This window comes from Sturnus vulgaris, chromosome 2, assembly GCF_052056855.1.
Source record: "Sturnus vulgaris isolate bStuVul1 chromosome 2, bStuVul1.hap1, whole genome shotgun sequence".
In the NCBI taxonomy this organism is placed as follows: domain Eukaryota; kingdom Metazoa; phylum Chordata; class Aves; order Passeriformes; family Sturnidae; genus Sturnus; species Sturnus vulgaris.
Genome location: NC_142244.1, coordinates 112,036,999 through 112,056,151, shown reverse-complemented (window position 1 = coordinate 112,056,151; position 19,153 = coordinate 112,036,999). Strand labels below are relative to the sequence as shown.

General features: G+C 37.4%; 1 protein-coding gene across 8 annotated transcripts in view; it reads left to right on the top strand.

Moving 5' to 3' along the window:
* CASK (calcium/calmodulin dependent serine protein kinase) overlaps positions 1-17,837 on the top strand; it is a 186,843-nt gene extending 169,006 nt beyond the window's left edge. For 5 of the 8 annotated variants that reach the window (XM_014876769.2, XM_014876767.2, XM_088160390.1 and 2 more), the window contains 7 exons: positions 903-1,099; positions 2,292-2,407; positions 7,175-7,255; positions 7,350-7,430; positions 8,841-9,043; positions 10,872-10,955; positions 16,397-17,837. In XM_014876769.2, coding sequence (XP_014732255.1) covers positions 903-1,099; positions 2,292-2,407; positions 7,175-7,255; positions 7,350-7,430; positions 8,841-9,043; positions 10,872-10,955; positions 16,397-16,573 — 939 coding nt within the window. In that variant the 3' untranslated portion in view covers positions 16,574-17,837. The remainder of the gene's footprint in view (positions 1-902; positions 1,100-2,291; positions 2,408-7,174; positions 7,256-7,349; positions 7,431-8,840; positions 9,044-10,871; positions 10,956-16,396) is intronic. The other 3 variants (XM_088160393.1, XM_088160391.1, XM_088160389.1) reach the window with 1 other exon arrangement.
* The last annotated feature ends 1,316 nt before the right edge of the window (positions 17,838-19,153 follow it).

Below are 19,153 nucleotides of genomic sequence, written 5' to 3'. Positions count from 1 at the left end.
TTGAGCAGAGTTGAAAAGTGATTGTTACAGTTTCTAAGAAGGATATTACTTTGCAATTATCCTTCTAGGGCATGACACTTAATTTTGATTTTAAGATCCTTGGGTGCAGCAGGGCTCCAATTAGCAACCAAAACAGGAGATCACTTTTATTTTCGTTTTATAGAGTTGATACCTCAGTAGCACACAAGGAAAAGATTGGTGTAATCTTTTAAATTATGAAGTCAGTCTGGATTCTTTCTGTTCATGTTCCTTAGAGAATAACTTGCTCAAATCATGAGTTTTATTTACACAGGAGCAGACTTCTACTGAAAAACCCATACAGACAATTTCCACATTCCTCCTGAGTAACTCTGTGATAGGTACAATATAGGACTTTATAAAAACTTTTTTAATGCCTTAAATCTCAAAAATTCTCATTCTAAAGATCACTAATAAAGCCAGAGTCCTTTATACAGAGTACCTTATACTTTATATTAATGTATAGTCCTTTTGCTGTCCAGTAAAATTTCCTGTCACAGAAATTTTTAAAACATACCATGAGACTTCAGTTGGAAAGTACATTACAGATTGAGTTGTAAGGTGCTGGCTTTTGTTCTGTATTGGTTTGTGATAGTTAATAACTGTTTGAGGGACTCTAGGAGTTTATTACATTTTTGCTGTTCTATAGAATGTAGAAACCATGAGCTGTTGAAATAACATCATATGTCTCCATCATTTGCTGGAGGGAGCATTTTCATTTTCAACTATCACTTATGCTTTGGCACCTTCCTTTTTTGTTTCTTTCTTTGCTTGTTGCAACCAATATATTTAGCTGCATTCACAGATCAGATTTTCACCTGTTACTCTGAATACCATTCCAGTAATGATATTGCAGTGTCTCTTATAAACTCTTTTTTTTGTAGATCTATGTAAGAGCACAATTTGAATATGATCCAGCAAAGGATGACCTCATTCCTTGCAAAGAAGCTGGCATCAGATTCCGAGTTGGTGATATTATCCAAATCATTAGCAAAGATGATCATAACTGGTGGCAGGGTAAACTTGAGAACTCCAAAAATGGTACTGCAGGTCTTATTCCTTCTCCTGAACTTCAGGAATGGTATGACTTAAGTTTTCTATAAAAATTAATTGCGTTTTGATTTTATTTCTGTCTTTCATACTTTTCATTGTTGTATAGCTAGTCTTTGAATTCTTTTTTCTTCCTTTTTTTTTTCCTAAGTCTGTATATTGACTCAATTTGTGTGGTATTGATTTTTTTTTCTCATGTATGCATTGCAGTAAGGGTTACGTGCAATTTCATATGTGTGATTACATTAAGAAAATTAATTCCTGTGTTAATAAACATTGTGCTCTCTGGTACACTGTAGGAAGCTAAGGCTGAAGATGGCTCCATGCAAATTGGTTATACAAGAAGGTCAAATTAATTTCTTTCAGCTTCTAATCAGGGGTTTCATTAGTACTGTTTACATGCAAGTGCTGCAGGAATAGGGTTTTAGCAAGTTGTCAACTAAAAAGATCGTTGAGTGAGTTTTAGGGTTTTCTTTCCTTTTCATTTTTCATTTGAATGTGAAAAAGCAGAATAAAATCATAATGCCATTGGCAGGTTCAGTGAGCAGCAATGGCACTGAGCAATGCAGAACCTTTAAACAGCCTCTTGCAGGAGCTTTTCAGAAAAAATTTAAATGTGTCAGCACAAATTCTGGCAAGTGAGTCCTGGGCCTTAACTCAATAAAGTTTATCAGCATGGATAATTTAGCCCAAAATACTTCACACAGGATGGCTACATAAAAGGATTGGAGTTGTGCCCAGCTCCTGGGCTGGCTAAGGGAGATTTAGCCAGGAGACAGAGAAGACCTTTAGTTCCATCTCCTGAGCTCAGTGCAAGCCCTGATGTCAGGTGCACATTGCAGCAGGGGCCCTTGCAGTGCTTCACCCTAAAGATCAACTTCCAAACACTCCCCCAGCTCAGCACCACTTGCTCTGGGGTAATTTAGTAAATTACACCTTTTCTCTTCCATTCTGATCTGCTGCAGAGTGGTCTGGATTCATTCAGGCTGCCCTTCCTCCCTTGCTCACTTCATCTGTGAACTTCCATCATCTACCTCTAAGAAAATACTCTTATATCAAAATAACCTAGCATATATGTTCTTTGATGTCATAAAAAAAAAATTTCAAAAGTTTCACTGTACTTACGTTCTACAAAAATAGTCTTGCTTTTCAAATTCATTCTGTGCAGCTTTCTAAAGATCTTTGATTACAACAGAAAATGTTTTTTCTTCTCCTTGTGTCAGGCGAGTTGCTTGTATTGCCATGGAGAAGACCAAACAGGAGCAGCAGGCCAGCTGTACTTGGTTTGGAAAGAAGAAAAAGCAGTACAAAGACAAGTATTTGGCAAAGCACAATGCAGGTATGAACAAAAAATGCAGGTATCTGTAACAGGTTGCATTTTTTGCAGTTTAAGCCTTGCTATTAATTGTTCAGATGGCACGATTATATAAACCTAATGAGTTACTTAGGAAAATATATGTAATATTCTAATTACAGCAACATTACTCTGCTTGTTCTTTGCTATTTAAGCATAGAGCTTAGTCAGTGAGAGGCAAGCTGCCACAAAATCAGTGCATCACAGTATATCCTGATAGAGGCTTAGATTGTTTAGGGGTTTATGTATAAAGCAGCATTAGAAACAAACAGGATATGATTTTTGCAACCTATATAACTGTACTGTGCTCTACAGAAGACTGTTCTGTAGCATGCTTGTTAATATGTATTTATAGTTACAGATTACATATGTGAAAACATCATGAAAGAGCATTTTTGTTGAAGTGGTACAGCTGGAAGTGGAATAAGAGCCATTGCATAGTCAGTGTGTTATTTACAGTTACCTAAGAGAACCAGCTGTGAGGGTTAATCCTCCTTTCAGTGATTTCTGCCTGAATCCTGAGTCTGGGGCTTCTGTTTAGACTGCTGAAAAAAATGAATTGTTTTAGAAAATTTTGGAAGTGTAGAGTAAGAGATCCTTGTCAAGCAAAATTCATTAGTTTTAGTAGTAAAGAAGACAGACCCTGTCATTTATGAGCTGAATTTGCTTCTTTTCTTCTTTTAATATAAAATACTTAATGTGCTGAAACTGCTTTTCAACACTTTTCTTTTACTTCTGCATCGATAGCACATTCTGTGATGTTTATGTTGTTGTGGTCTCCTGAGAGCCTTGCAGAGATTTTTATTAGAATCAGAATAGATACCTGTCCAAGCAGTGTAATGAAAGTATTTTATATTGCATTCATTCCTGGGGGTTTTATTCATTTGCATTCTTGAACACACCAATTAAACCATATAAATCCATATTTTCATGTATTTCTCTCTATCTGCACAATGTGTGCAGTATCAGAGCTCATAATGTCACTATTACAGAATATGTGTTTCCTTAGAAGTAATTTGAAAGTAAATTCTAAGAAAGTCAAAAGACAGTAATTGTTGTTTATACTCTTTAAATGCAGTATTGCATTTAAGATGTTCACAGGTGAATATGAAACTATTTTTTACCCTGAAAGCTCTCACAAGCAGAGATTGAATGCTTTAAGTAGGTTCCTTCCTTTTGCTAGTGTAACACCCTGCTTGTTTTAATGTTTCCCCTTCGTTGCAATAGTGCTCAACCACATTTTAATAATTATAACAAAAGCTGTTGAGAGTAAACTGGATTTTATGAGCCAAAGTCTTTCACAGTGCTGATAACAATTGTTCCCAGCACACATTCCCACAGCCTTGCTCCTCCCTTCAGCTGTGGCCCTGCTGTGAACTGAATCAAGAACAACTCAAAAAAAAAAACAGGGATTTTTTTTTTTCTTTAGGGCAGATAACATTTCTTAATGCAGCTCCCAGTGCAAATACAGAACAAAAAATGGCCATGTGATTAATCAGGGCCTGCTACAAGGGGGTGAGCTAAAGGAAGGATAAGGAGCAGGCAGTACTCTAAGAGCACACCTAGCTCAGAGATTTTCTATCAGTTTAAGTCCTGATAGGAATCTAGATTTTGCAGTCTTGACATAGGGGGACATTTCGGAGTAGGTTGATGTCACTTTGATTCACACAGTTCACCTGCTTTCACCAGCAGTGTTACATCTTTATCTGCTTTATATCAGAGCACTCGTTTGCCAAAACAATTAGAAAGATAAACATTAAAAATTATGGTAATGACCATAAAATAAACTGTTCCCTTCAGAATACAGCTTCCCCTTTCCTCTAAGTCAAAAAGTTGATGTAAGCACAGATTGAAATCAAGATTTCTTGTAGAAATGTGATTGATCTTAGTGTCCCTGAGGTACTGAAATTGATGCCAGTCATATTCCAGGGAATGACACCAAATACAGGATATTCAATACATGAATATTAGGAATTGCTTTGGTGCCCATGTGAGTTCAGGTTTAACTGAGGTGGCACTGAATTCACATTCTCTGAAGTGCTCTGTCACATCCAGGGTTGTTAGTGAGAAATATGGCAACACTGGCCCTTGCAACCTTTCAGTGCTTTTGTTTCAGAATAAAGTCCAGATTTTTTCTTCTGCTGGATCCAAAACAAGTGTAATCATTGTCAAAATGTTGCTCTTATAGGAAAGTAGAATTTATTTCTCTTATATCCTAGTACAAGATTAAATAAATTGATCAGCAGTGTGTAATCTGTTTGGACTTGTGTGTTATTTTTCTCTTAGGGGTGAGACTGAACTGGGGTGCTGTGAAATGACCCAGTAAAATAATTCATAGTCAACTCAGATTTGTGTGACCAGCTAATGATTTGAGAGCTGGTGTGGTATATTGAGATGTTACTGGAAGCAGAAAGGAGATTATTCTGCAAATCAGACATAATTTATCAAGTAAACAGGAGATTATTTCAGTTACTTTTTAAAATTAGAAGCAAGTATATTCTCCTTTACAAGAAAAATGTAATCCTATTGTTCTTTCCTCCATGCTTCATATTAGACTATTAGGCAATTTCATGATCATGTTTTATCAGTATACAGTCAGTTTTAAACCAAAGCCCACAGAAAAAAATGAAATATATCTTCCATTATTAGATTCACTGACATTTTTATAAATGCTCTAGAGATATGCTGCAGTGATATCCAGATATATTTTTTATTTATTTTACAGTGAAGTTATTGCCGGGCTTCAGAAAAGAACAGAACATACCAGAACTATGTTCCATATTATGCATAATGTAGAAAATTGCCAAGCTCTTATAAAATATGTTTATCATTTCTTAATGTGATTTATTTGCCTTGTGTTTAGACTACTGCATGGTAAAGTTTATTTTGTGCATATACTTTTTATTTTACTAATATATTACAAGCCATATCTCAATGACCCCTGTACATTTTTCATGCTGTCTTACTCCCAATGGCCTCTGTGCATGTAAGTAACCTGTCAAGTGACAATGCCTCTTTATTTGCTTCTTACTGTTTCCTTTCAAGAAATCCTTTTCTTTTATTAGCTAATAACACAGAAGCATTGAAGTTCAGTCTTTAAGTGTGCCCTGTATTCCTCCTATCTTTGTATATTAAGAAATTAATCCTTTTTCTTTTGCATTTGAGAACCCCACAATCATTAGTTAAATCCATGTAGACTGAGACATCTTCTCCATGCTACTACTTTGTGATAAAGGCATTAATATGTCTCATTTCTGATGTTTGTTCCTGTTGTTTGTATCTAACATAATGTGGTTTTGTTCAAGAAAAAAATAAAGTATTGATTTTTTTTTTTAATTAATATTTTTCAATGGAAAAAGACATTTGCAGGCTTAGGTGGTTAGCATGGTAAAGCTGTTTAGTGTGTTGTAGGTCATTATTATGAAATGAATTAGTAATTTGTTTAAATACTGTGAAGTTGCAAAAATGACAAGAGTAAGAATTCCATTGTGCAATGGATAAAAAAATATTACTAAATTTTTGCTTGTAGTATTTGGGGAAAGGTTGAAAGAGATTCTTCTTTAGGATAAAATTCAGAATGCTTCAAATGGACTAGGACGTTTTCATATCTGTATCTGTTCAAGGCCCTAAAGAGTTGAGTGTGTCAATGGGCAGATTTGTGGTTTCACCAAATTGAAGCCATTGGATCTTTGTCTCCCAGGTAAAAAGCCATCAGATTGAAAATCTGAGATATCCACACTCATCCTAAAAGATGGATTGGATATAGCTGAGGTGGATACACCCGTTAAGACTTGGAAATACAGAGATTCCATAGTTTGGATGGAGTCTCCTCTCTCCTTTTCATAGTGTGCAAAAATACAGAACTGAAAACTCTTGTTCATTATTCTGCTCCACAATTGCTGGTTGCTGTAATCTTTACAAATACAAATAACTGCCTCCTGGCTGCTTCTTTCATTAGAATTCAGCAGGAGTTACCAGAGATGATGTGTTACTGGGGCACAGGAGGAATAAGCTGTTATTAATGAACAAAACTTGATTTGTCAATCATTATATTCCCTGGCAATTGACAAGAGATTGATAGGCATGATGGAATTCATCCAATTTCAACTGCAGTTGAAATGATATTTGAAATAATACTTTTACAATTTTTCCCTAAATATGGTGGAGGTTCTTTTCTGTAATGCCATCACTTTTCATTCAATTTCTTCATTCTGTCACAAGTTTGAAAAGCATGTCAGTTTAATTAGCACGTGTGTTTAAAGAGAACTCTAATTACAAGTAAATGGTGTGGTTTGAAAGAATAAATACCACAAAGTATTAACACTGTGCATTTCTCATAGATCTTATTAAAACATTATTATGAAAGTATCCCTATCTTCAGTGTAAATAGATGTTCTCATTGTATTCATGTCGGTCACTGTCTACAGATTTTTTTCTTTAGTATTGCTATTTCTCAGGAATGCAAATGTGAATGGCATGCTGTTAGAGCTGATTTTTGTGGTCTGCTGAACACTGCATGAGAGGACATGCAAACTTTGCTGAGCATCTCAGTAGCTTTGTTACTGGTCTTAACAATTTTTTACTTGAACACTCTTGTTAAAATTGCATAAGGAATGAATGGTTTTATTTTCCATAATGTTTCTTTGTATTATAAATCTAAAACTTGATAAAGTTACAATTTGTAGCAGAATTAGTTGTCACCCTTCATATGCCTTTTTTTCTTATCCTCTGGGGCTTTCTTTTGTGTTTTAGTGTTTGACCAATTAGATCTCGTCACATATGAAGAAGTAGTAAAGCTGCCAGCATTCAAAAGGAAAACACTAGTCCTACTAGGTAATTTTCAGTTATTTTTCTGAACACAGCATCATAGTCTTGAAGCCCTTCCGGTGGAATATTTCTAAATGGTTATTTTTGTGTTGTGGATCAGGTGCACACGGTGTCGGAAGAAGACACATAAAAAACACACTCATCACAAAACATCCGGACAGATTTGCTTACCCCATTCCTCGTAAGTAGCAGGGTTCAAAGTGCTGCAGAATTGTTTGTGTCCTTCCTGACAACACCCCCCTTGCTCTACTGCCTGTATTCAGCTCAGCTGACACAAATCCTGCCTTAAAGGTGGGAGCTGTGTAGGACTGGGTGTGTTTCTTCTGCTTTTTCAAAGGGCAGGGTGGAAAGTAGCATCACTTTTGCATCAAATGTTCTTTATTATTCACAAAACTTCTTGTTAGACCATACTTCTCTCTGCCCCCAAATGTTTGTTAATTTAGAATGAAGGATAAAAGATTTCTCATTTTTAACTGTGTATAATTCCCATGAAAAAAAATTCTGAGCTGGATTTAGAGGAAGCTTTTAGTGTTTTAATTACTTCACACTGCCAGGTCTTGAGGACTGATATTGCACTAAAATAACTTCAAATTTCCAGAGATGGCACTAAGTAAAAGAAAACACAATTAATTTCACTGCTTACCAGTGGGTTGTTATGAAGAGCACAGAGGTGTTTTCCCTTCATGACAGGCTCTGTCAATACCCTGCAGGAATTGAAGATCCCATTTCATGATCACTTGGAGATGCTTCCTTTTTCCTCAAGCTAAGCACACCAAAACAAGAGCCCCTACCTGTCCTCTCTATTTCAGGCTGACCTCAGAAATGCCATACATGGCTCAGAAGTGACACTCATTTAGTTATTTTATCTGCAAATGCTTTTAAAATTGACTCACCTTTACTCTGATGAACATGCCTTAGGTTGCCTGCATCAGTTTCATGCCCTGTGGAAGCACTGAAGTTGTTTCACTGATTTTATAAGACTAAAAAGATGCATTTTCTGCATTTTACAAAACCATGGTAGCTTTTGAGATGGGCCTTAAATTGGGTGAGGAGTTTGGGAGAATGATTTATGAAGAAATTAACTGCATACTGAAAGCTAATCAAAAAGATCAGGTCACACACAGTGGCAGTTAATTCCAAAGATTAGAAGGCCATATTTCTCTTACCACATAAGTCTGTAAAAGCAAGATTCAAAAAGTATGTTATTCCTGAGTAGCTTTCACCTCTTTTGACCACGGGTAATCAGGTTTTTAAACTGCTTTTTAGACTTATCCTTTTCACACTTATAAAAACTAAAATTGAAAAAAAAGGAAAATGCAGAAATGGTTTTGGGACAGAAGAGGATTTAAGAGAAATATGAGTATCTTAAGTTCAGTAGACCCTAGGGACTCTACTCCTGTTTTTCCCAACACATAACCCTCAAACTCCTGCTTTTCCCAGTGCCTGTCATTCTGCCTGCCCCATGCTTCATTGCTCTATATGTGATTTGATAGGTCATCATTCAGTGAATAAGTATTGATATGCAAACAGAAAAAAGAAATCATACATAACCTTAATATTGCTTCTATACTAAAATGTTTTGTATTTTCAGACACAACCAGACCTCCAAAGAAAGATGAAGAAAATGGCAAAAATTACTACTTTGTATCACATGACCAAATGATGCAGGATATATCAAACAATGAATATTTGGAATATGGCAGCCATGAGGATGCAATGTATGGGACAAAACTGGAAACAATACGAAAGATCCATGAGCAGGGACTAATTGCAATACTTGATGTAGAACCTCAGGTAACTAATTAGAAGTCTATAAAAATGGGACTCATCACAAATCCTTCAGCCTTATTTCATTGAGATGTTTTTATTGATTGCACACTAGGTAAGTGCTGCATAAAGTGATGTGAAACAAAAGTCCTTGGACCACCAGGATATCAATCTGTGGAATTCTGGTAATCATATGGTTAGAAGAACACAGAGGAGAAAGAAGAATCAGGCTCTCAAGAAACACTAATAGTTTATTTATTCATTGTAGAAAATCTGTGGAAAATTCTGTTACATTTCCTTTGAAACATCTGTGTAGTCATTACTTTCAATTCACAGGGATCTGTTTATATATTTTGTTAAGTGAAACAACGTGAATATAGACAATTGTGATGTTTATATTATTCTAGCAGATGGAAGGAAATGGGAGGAAAGACAAAACTGTGATCAGTGTTATCTACTTAAATTTGCTGACTTGTTTCTTTGTGAATGAATTCAGGAAGTTCAAATTTTTCTAAGAATTTCACAACAGAAATGAGATACCTGACTAAATTATTTAAGACAGTTCAGAGTATGATGGTGTGGTGGTGTTCTTAAAATAAAATCCCACATTTAACAGCATTCAGGGAGAGCAGCATTTATAGCTAGTTCAAATGGAGCAGCTGTTAACAGCAAACTCTCTTGATAAACTTTTTCAATATGCATTATTCAGGAGCTGTACAATTCTCAGAAGTTATTTTAATCTTTGTTAGAATATATTTACATTTGGTTACAGCTGCCTTTGCCACATTTCCTCCAGCTCATGTCCAGCAAGCCACTTTCCTCCCCAGCTTCCTCATTCATCATCTCAGCTCACTGAAGCCAATGTTTGTGGACTTGTTCCTGGTTGTCTTGCACCACCTGCCTGTTCCCCCTCGGGCATTCTTAATTTTATGGGCTTTCTTGCCTTTCTCTTCTGGGGTTTGTCTCTTGTTTGGAGCAGGTTGGCAGAGGTGGTTCCTTTTGGTGGGTTTCAAGCAGCAGAGATGAAAACTTTATAGCTCAGTGAAGGGGTGGATTGTGAGGGTTTTGATTTGTTGGTTTCTTTAAAAGGAAAAAGCTTTGGAGGAGACAGGAAATTGAAAGAGCAAAACCAGAGTGACCTTTAGTAGTCTGACTTTATCTTGTCCATGTCTTAGAGTTCAGCTGAGATGTTTAACCCACTGCACTTCAGTCAAGCCTGGATCTGTGACAGTTTCACATATGGCAGCTCTGTGTCACTCAGTTCATTAAGGCAGCTCTTTAATGAGAACTCTTCTCATTTGCCCAGATTCAGTTCAGGAGATTAGAGCTGTATTTACTGCATTTACTGTATTTATTTATTTATTTACTGTATTTACTGCATTTAATGCTGTGCTCAATTTCTAAGCACTTCAAACTTCGCTCATCACATTCTCATTTTTCTTAAGTAAAATTTTATAATAAATTTATATTCTAATCAATATTCTAGAATACAGTTGGCTCTTTTCCCTATTTACGCCATGACTGAATGTGTTTTACATGGCCTTTCATTAGTCAGTTTTAATGTAAAGAATTCCATGCTCTTTGAGACTGCATGGGGAGAGGCACTCTAAAAATGCTAAAGCTTTTACTGTCTCATAAACTCAATTCAGTTAAGGATGAATATATGTTTTGACCAGCAAAAGTGTAAAATGATAGAAAAAGTTAGGTCTCTGTATTACTAAGGTCTTGACTCCAGTTAAAAACAAAGCCAGCATTGGTAGATCATGAATTTGTGTCTTTTGTTTGTGTGACTAAGCTTGCTTCACATTGATTGTGGGAGGCTTCCTCTAAAGTATTTGATTTTTTTTTCCCCTAGGCATTGAAGGTCCTGAGAACTGCAGAGTTTGCTCCTTTTGTTGTTTTTATTGCTGCACCTACAATTACCCCAGGCATTAATGAGGTATGGCACGTTGCAATCTGATGTCCTGGCAGAGACAGAATTAAGGATGAGATTCAAATGTGCAGAGCAGACTCTTTGTTTTCTTGTCTGTAAATGAAGAGGCAGAAAAATAATTGAATAAGAGCTTTATTATTAAGTTGATTGACATACATTTATTGTTTATGAACCGATAATTCAAAATGTGGGCTTCAAGGGGAAGGATCCATGTGCTGTATTCTAAAAGTACATATTCTTTTACTTATTCCCTGCTCCAACTAACAAATCATTGGCACAAATTACTCAATTGTGAGTTGCAATACCAGCACTGATCCCACCTTTAGCTTTAGCATTTTCCCTGCATAACAAGTATGTGTCAGAAATAAGCTTATTCATTTTGACAGCTGTCCTCTAAGAATTGGAAGCTTTGACCCAAGGGGAAATTGCTTGTGGAATAATACTAAGTATTCATGGAGGTGCACATCATACATTTCCTACTTAGTTTTTATAGGGTATCTGCTCTGCAGATTGATGCTGATTTCAAGGATACCAAGCAATTCTGGGTTTAGCTGACACTAAGGCAAACTCCATTTTCACGAACACTTAATTTTCTCAGTCTTCCTTAAACCATAATATTAAAGTATTTAATCTGTTGGATTTGACCATAAAACTGTTGAAAATATCCTAGATCTCTCCTTTATCATCAAAACACAATGTCAGAAGCCCTGTCACTTCAGCAGGTTTCTACAGAAATGTAATTACAATGTCATAAGCATGAAGCTATGACATGACTGCAGAGGCTTGCAGGAAAAGAATTTTTATTTATATTTAAATGAAAATACCCTGAATGTTTATTCAAATCAAAAGTGGAAACAAGAATTTGGCCTCAAGCTGGAATTTTACTGACAGCTGAGGCATTCTGCTAGTTCACTATGATGCTTTTGTGGGCTACTTTAGCTCTGAATTGGAATTTTGTCAATTTTTAAGCACTAGTGCTGGAACAAACAGTGAAAAAGGGATAGAGGGGGAAGAAGGCTCTGTTCACTTTCACAGCATTGTTATGTCATATCACTGTGTCTTAGGGACCCATACCCTAATGGTACAACCCAAGAGTGTAAAAACAAAGATCTCTAAGCATAATACAACTTAGTTGAAATGACACTTCATGTAACTGCTGGTGTCATGCTGTGGATTGGTACAATCTTGATAAAATACTAGAATTGTGTCATCTACACTGAATTTTCCTTTGTGTGAACAAACAGTATTGCATCAGGTACCCTGTAAAATTATGTAATTGCCTGGGCTTGTTTCCTCCATACTTGTCTCAGCTCCCAGAGAGTCTTTCCTTGGCCTGAGTCATCTGCCACTGGTACTAAAATTTTAATCTTCCAGTTGTAGGATGTAATACAGAGATACTTGGGACAGTTCATGTGAGGGAGAAGACATTATCCCTCATAAACTGGGAAGAGAACAGAAATGTGCCTTTTATAGTATTGGTGGGGAAATACTTCATGCCAAAGAATTGGTGGAAGTATTATGTTCTAAATACTTATGTTCATGCTGTAAAACCTATATTTATTTTAAGCTCCTGTAACAAGTCTCTGTGCCTGCAGGGTGTCACCCAGGCACATGAATTGCTGAGCCAATGCCACGCTTAGAAAACATGCTAATTAATTAATCAGTTAAGGAAAGGGAGGGGCAGGCAATGGTAATAGCAGCAGACCTTACCCAAACACAGGATCCTGTTTTCCAAGGTTTTCAGGGCAGATAAGCAAATTGTGATTTGTCTGTGTGGTAGCAGCCTGCAGGGCAGCAAACAAGGGTGAGGAGTATGTGTTTCCTATTTACCATTCATGCTTCTTTTTTGGAAGAAAATTCATTCACATAATAAGTGTCTCTTTCTGTTGATCCTCTTGCCCTGCCTTGTTTTATTTTAGTTGTGCTTTTTGAGAACACTTCTATAAATGACTGTCCTTTTTTCCCTCCCCATGTTTTCTTAAATTTCATCTTTGCTTTTCTTTTCATTTTCCTGCATTCGTACTAATTGTACATAGCTGCCAAAATGGTGCAGAAAACTGCCTGTAAGTACCAGCTAGGGGCTCACAAGGTAGTCCTGGTTATTGCAGTAGTTCTAGAATGTAGATATGCTTGTTCCCATTCAGCATTACTTTTGCCACTGGAGTCAAAATTAAATGTAATAATGACTTTTGATATCTGCACTTATTACCTGCTAGTGAAAAAAGAGGCTGTGGAGTAACTCTCACAGATGTGTTCTACTCTTAGAGATGTATATCTGAACTTTGTGGTAAAATCAGTGCACAGGCCTGATCCTATCAGTGTCTCCCTTGAGACACTTTAGCCTGTCAAAGACCACACAAAATGTCTCAGTAATCGAGGCCCACACAGCAGGAGTCAGGAGACAAAATATTATATATAAAATAGATAAATTATTAGATATATTATTTATATTATAGATAAAATTAATACCCTTTGCATTGAATACAGCAATGTACCATGAGCAGTGCTGCAAAGCACAAGAGCAATGTAATCATACAGGGAATCTCCCAGAGTGCACCCACCTGTCTAATCACAGAGGAAGCTGAAATCAGCTGAAATCACGGTTGTTGTGCTAAAACAGAGAGGAGAGAGTGGATCAGAGAACCTTGGGGTAGTTCCTCTTTCCTCCAGCTGTTCCTGCCTCCTTTGCCCAGACAGCAGCAAAGAGATCACAGGTTCCATTTGTTTGATGCAAACCTTATTGAGCCAAATTCTTCAGACTTTTAGCTGTGCTTCCTTCTTTCCTACAGACAAAGAATAAAAGGAATTTTTCTTAGGAAGTGTGGAGCTCACCAGCTGTCTAAACTGAATTTCTTTCTGTTGAAGCAAAACTGGCAAATGCCTGATGGTGTTCACACATTATCCACAGCCTTAAAAGGGAATATTAGTGATTTGTTGGGCTGAGCTTTGATTGCCACAAGTGGCAGCTATTTGTCCTGTGTACTTTCAGGCCAAAGAAGCCCAGCCCTCAGAGAGTGAAGATGCCAGTGGTGGCCTTTATGTGCATGAGGTTATTTCATGGATAAAGCCATGTTTCACTCCTTCCAGCTGTGGTGGAAAAGCACAACTGCTGAAGAATTTCCTTCTTGGAACATAATCTGGGATGTTCAGTATGCAAAATTTAATTAAGACATTTTAGAGAAATTGAAAGGAACTTACTACAGCAAATACTTTGATTACAGCTAGCTTCAAAGATGAATTTTGATATTTAAATCTTGCAGACTCAGAGGAAACAGCCAATGTACATGTACAAATAGATACTCTGTCACAAACACAGATGAAAATTAGTCCCAGAATGAAATAAAATCAAGAACTTTGATCTTTTTTCCTTTTATTGAGCTTAGGAAAGTTCGAACCTATTTGAAACTTGTTGAAATGCCTGTCCCAACCTTATTACTGCCCATTAAAGTATATGAAAGAAGTAATGATTTACATTTCCAGCAAGTTGGGAAATTTAGATATTCCAAAATAAAGACCACTTTGATCCCAGTAAAGTTGGATCTAGGATAAGCTAAGTCAGAAAAATAGTGAAATTTAATGAATTTTTGAAACCCTTAGTTTTGTGGAATCTGTATGTGCAAGGTAAACTTTAGCAGTTGGCTTTTTTAATATAAGATAGCTGTAAGATATTCAGATTTTTATTGTCAGTCACAGTAAGATAGGTGCTGTAGTGAGAAAAGTCCATAGCTGTAGGTAAAAGTAACATTTATGGGAAATCTGAATAATAATTCAAAATCTGATAAGGACTTAACAGTTCTAAGGCTTCCAGGGGGTTTTTCAGGTACTGTTAGCCCTTTATCATGAGATCAAAACTCTTTTTCAAGGTGCACTATGATTTGGACAAGACAGACTACAAATACAAAATTAATCTTAGCTGGATGCCTTTAAAGCACTGAAAATACTCTGCATGACAAGTTACTGACCTTCCTTTGTAGGTTAATTTAAGCAGGAAATGATGCTGATGCTCAGCTGATAGAAATTGATGTCTCTTTTGGAATCCGTGAGAAGTTGGCAGTTTACCTAACTAGGATTTTGGCTTAAAGACACTGGGCTATATGAAATATTTAAAACTAGTGTTGAGCTACATTGTTCTTTTTGTTAATAGCACAGATTAAATTTGCACACACTGGAATTTTCTACAGAAGTTCCAGGAGTTGCTGGTGCTGCAAAATGGCCCATACAGGGAACGTCCCTTGTACAGAAATGCATGTGAGGAGCCTGATGTGGAATAAAATTTGTAATAATTTTCAAGTGAAGACAACCACACCACACAGCCCCCTCCCCATTTGAGGCTGCAGCTTCAGGAGAGAAGCAGAACTGTAACTTTGGCAGAGAACTTCTCCTTCCCTGCAGCAACGAAACCAGCCACTTGTGCAGGAGAACTGTCTCAGAGCAGGTTGTTTCCTTGAGGGGACCTGAAAGCTGTTGTTCCACAGCTACTTGTCATTATAATTACAAATACTTGGGAAGCTGAAACAGAAAAAAAGTAAAGGTGGAGGTCATCTTAAAAGCCGGATAAAAATCTGTTTCCAGAATAATTTCTAGTAAAAAAGTTGTGGGCACTATGGCTGTATTTTCTGAAGCCTAAAACTCTGTTTAGAAAAGTGTATCCCAGCTAATTGATCAGAATGAGCCTATGGATACTGCAGAGCAGCAGGAGTCAATTTGCACCATATCCACCCCAAACCCGTGGGACAGGAAAGACTTGATTGCTTTCCTGTGGCTATTTCAAGGTTCCTGAAAACAGCAAATGAGTTTGTTGGGGTTTTTTAATTAATAAGGAAATTTGCAGGAAGAGAATTCACACCTATAATTGCTGCAGAGCCCTGGGACCAGGCTGCCTGGTTCATCTCCAGGATCTCCCATGAGAAAGGCTGGAAATGCCCTGCTCTGAGATAGAAACCACAGAGGGATGTGGAGTGAGAACTTCCTTTCCAGTAAACCAACATTAAAGGAAGCAGACCCCAAAGATGGGTGTGAACAGAAAACATGACCAAAACTGGGAACAGCTGATACCTGACAGCCTCTCCCCCTCCTCCTGTTTCTCATGTTCTCACTGGGACATAGGCCAAATAACTCTTTCTTTTGCACTGTGTCTGATTTATTCACATGTGGTCTCCATTGCTGCTTTTCCAAGCTTCCATCCTCTACCTTGCTTTTTTAACTCTAGAGCTGTGTTTTGTCCCCAAGAATGTCAATAACCAAGTCCTGTTTGAGTGTCAGCTTCCAGAGGGGAACTGTGCCCTTTCTCCCATGTGATTCCCATAGCTGTAGCTGGGAGAGCTAAAGTACCTCGATTCCCCGAGGCCTTTTTTGCCCATTTCCTCCTCAGTTGAGAAGCTGTTGTGGAAGAGACAAAAGAATCCAACTTTTGTTTTCTCCCGTTTTCTCTCCCGGCCGCCGAACAGGATGAATCCCTTCAGCGCCTGCAGAAGGAATCCGAAATCTTACAGAGAACATATGCACACTACTTTGACCTAACAATTATCAACAATGAGATTGATGAAACCATCAGGCACCTGGAGGAAGCCATCGAGCTCGTGTGTACAGCCTCCCAGTGGGTCCCGGTCTCCTGGGTCTACTAGACCGGGAATGAGAGAATTGAGGAGGAGAAAAAAAAAAATCTGTCATTACTGGGAACCACCTCATACATGGAAAACCTCTTCGTTATTGACCTTGTGTCAACAGGTCTTGGCCCCTAGAGACTACCTAGATGTAGTGTGACCTAAAATATAATTATTGTCATGTCCGAATAGATAGGAGGAGGGGGAAAAAATGATGAAACACTAATTTAAAGAGACAGTATCTTTTTTTAAATCATTTCTCCTAAACTTTAATAAAATGTATCTTTAAATGTATGTATTATTCAGTCCTTTGGAATGTTATATTTTTGGAAATCATAGCTTTTTATTTCAAGGGCCCCTAAAAACTGCACAAAATAGATGCTGCTTTCTATAATCTATTTTAATAGTAATAATAATATGATTCTGTTACCTTAACTTGGGGGTGGAACACTACATTCTTTTTAGAGTCTGATTTTATGGATTGGAATACTTTGCTTTCCTTTATTTATTTGAGGTAATTAGTCTAGTGGTTACGAAAAAAATTCATAAATTTTAAAGGCCTTTTTTTTCGCGCTTTTTTTTTTTTCTCTCCTAGGATAGTATTTTTAAGTACTTTTGTGTAACATCCAGATAATGTGATACTGTCTCTTTGAAGAACTCTGTAAAAGTTTTAGAAATTTGAAATTGGGTCTTGACTCTTAATGCATGTGGACAGTCGCAAGCGTTCATGCCGTTGGTGTATCTGTGTTGATAAAACCTGTAATCTACAGCAAAGTACATTCCGTTCATGGGAACACGTACCCAAGGGAATAAAGCAAAATATTATTCTGACTAAGTTGTAAACCTATGCACATCCCTTGCATTTTGGGCAACTTTATAAAAAAAAAAAAAAAAGAAAAAGAAAAACTGATTTTTATTAATAATAATCATGTAGTGAAATGTGTTTGTAATTTTGTCTCAATTTAATTTGTTGTAAGGTGGGAGGGGGCAATTACTGGTTTCACCATTTCAGATCTGTGTTGTCTGAGAGTATTAACGTTTTAATTAAGTTGAAGCAAAGAAATGCTGATTTTTAATATGTATGTAATTGTTTAAAGATGCACACATTTTAAAAGAAAATACTGTGCAATGAAGAAACCAGTTTAGACATTGCGATAAACTGACTATTCCAAAAAACTCATCTACAACAGCCCTGTAAATTCCTTTAAAAATGGTAATTGACTCTACAGTCTGACCAATTTTTTTTATTTTAAATATACTTCCTTTTATGTGTTCAACAATTAAATGCTTTTGGGTCCTTCATTTCATCACAGGGAGTTTCAAGGGCAAATCAATGACTCGTGCAGTGAGGAAAAGTGTCTTAAAGTCTGTAAGGGAAGCCTTTGTAGGGGCAGAGCCTGCAGTCTGTCCCAAGGGCTCTGCTCCTCCTGGATCAGCACAGGCTTCCTTCCACAAAGTTGGAATTAGGTCAGAACTTAAAAAGTGTAACCATAGATTCACCTGGCACTTCATTTCCCTTTCTCATGCTCTCGCTGGCCCACATGATTTGCATTTTCTCTGAAAATGGTTAAAGGCAGCAGGCATTGCCACCTCTTTTTAGGTGTCAGAAATACACTGTTCCTTAAAATGACTTCTCCTCAAAGTTTGGTTGGCTGTGCTGTTGTATAGTATGAATTTTAGTGTTTACATTAAAATGACACAGTGATACAGGATTTCTCCTCCAAGTGGAACTTGCAGCTGGGATTGGTCTGTGGGCTGTTCCAGCTGTTCAGGACCATTGCACATGCAATCAGAAAAGGGTTCTCAAGGTTGAATCTTTCTCACAGGGGTAAATCTGCTGCCAATTTTCTCCTGCCTGTTCCTTCTGCAGGTTGGGTGGTCACATCTGTTTACAATCCTTGTAAAATCCACAGCTGAAGTCTCAGTCTGGCTGTGCCTCCTCCCACCCAGCCAGGGCAGGCAGAGGTGTTTATTTCCTGCAGCATTCACAGCCTGGCTTGCAGCCCACAGGAGGGAAATTCATCCATCACTTTACCCCACCTGCTGAGTGCCCTTAATGCCACAGCTGGAATCACAGCTCAAATCAAATCCCAAAACAAGAGCTGTACCCGAGTCCCTTGAGTTTGTAGTTTTGTGGGAAGCAATGGATGAGAGAGTCAGCGTGGTCCTCACATGCACAAGAGGGAAATGAGGGAACTGTCAGAGTAATTGTAGGTGCTCATCCGTTCTGAGTTTAGCCCCAGAAGAAGGGGATGGTGCAAACTGTGAACTGTTTAGTGAGTAAGAGGTAATTTTTCAAGTGGTTGTGTCCTTTTGTCCTGGGTGAACCATAGCTGGTGTCTTATTGCAGTGGTGAGTGCACACTGGCTGAGCTCATGGAAGTGGCAGGTTCATTCACTCTCAGAACTACCTCTTTTCCCAGCAAAGCACAAAGATGGGAAGACCTACTGAAAATCAAGCAGTGGAGTGTTTCTGATGTTAGAAATACAAACTTCTCTGGTGAGCCTTGGTGTCTGACTTCAGTGACATGTTTTTCATCTCAAATGTCTATGGCATTAAACAGGTAAAGTAATTTTGATAATTTGAGTATTGTCCATCATA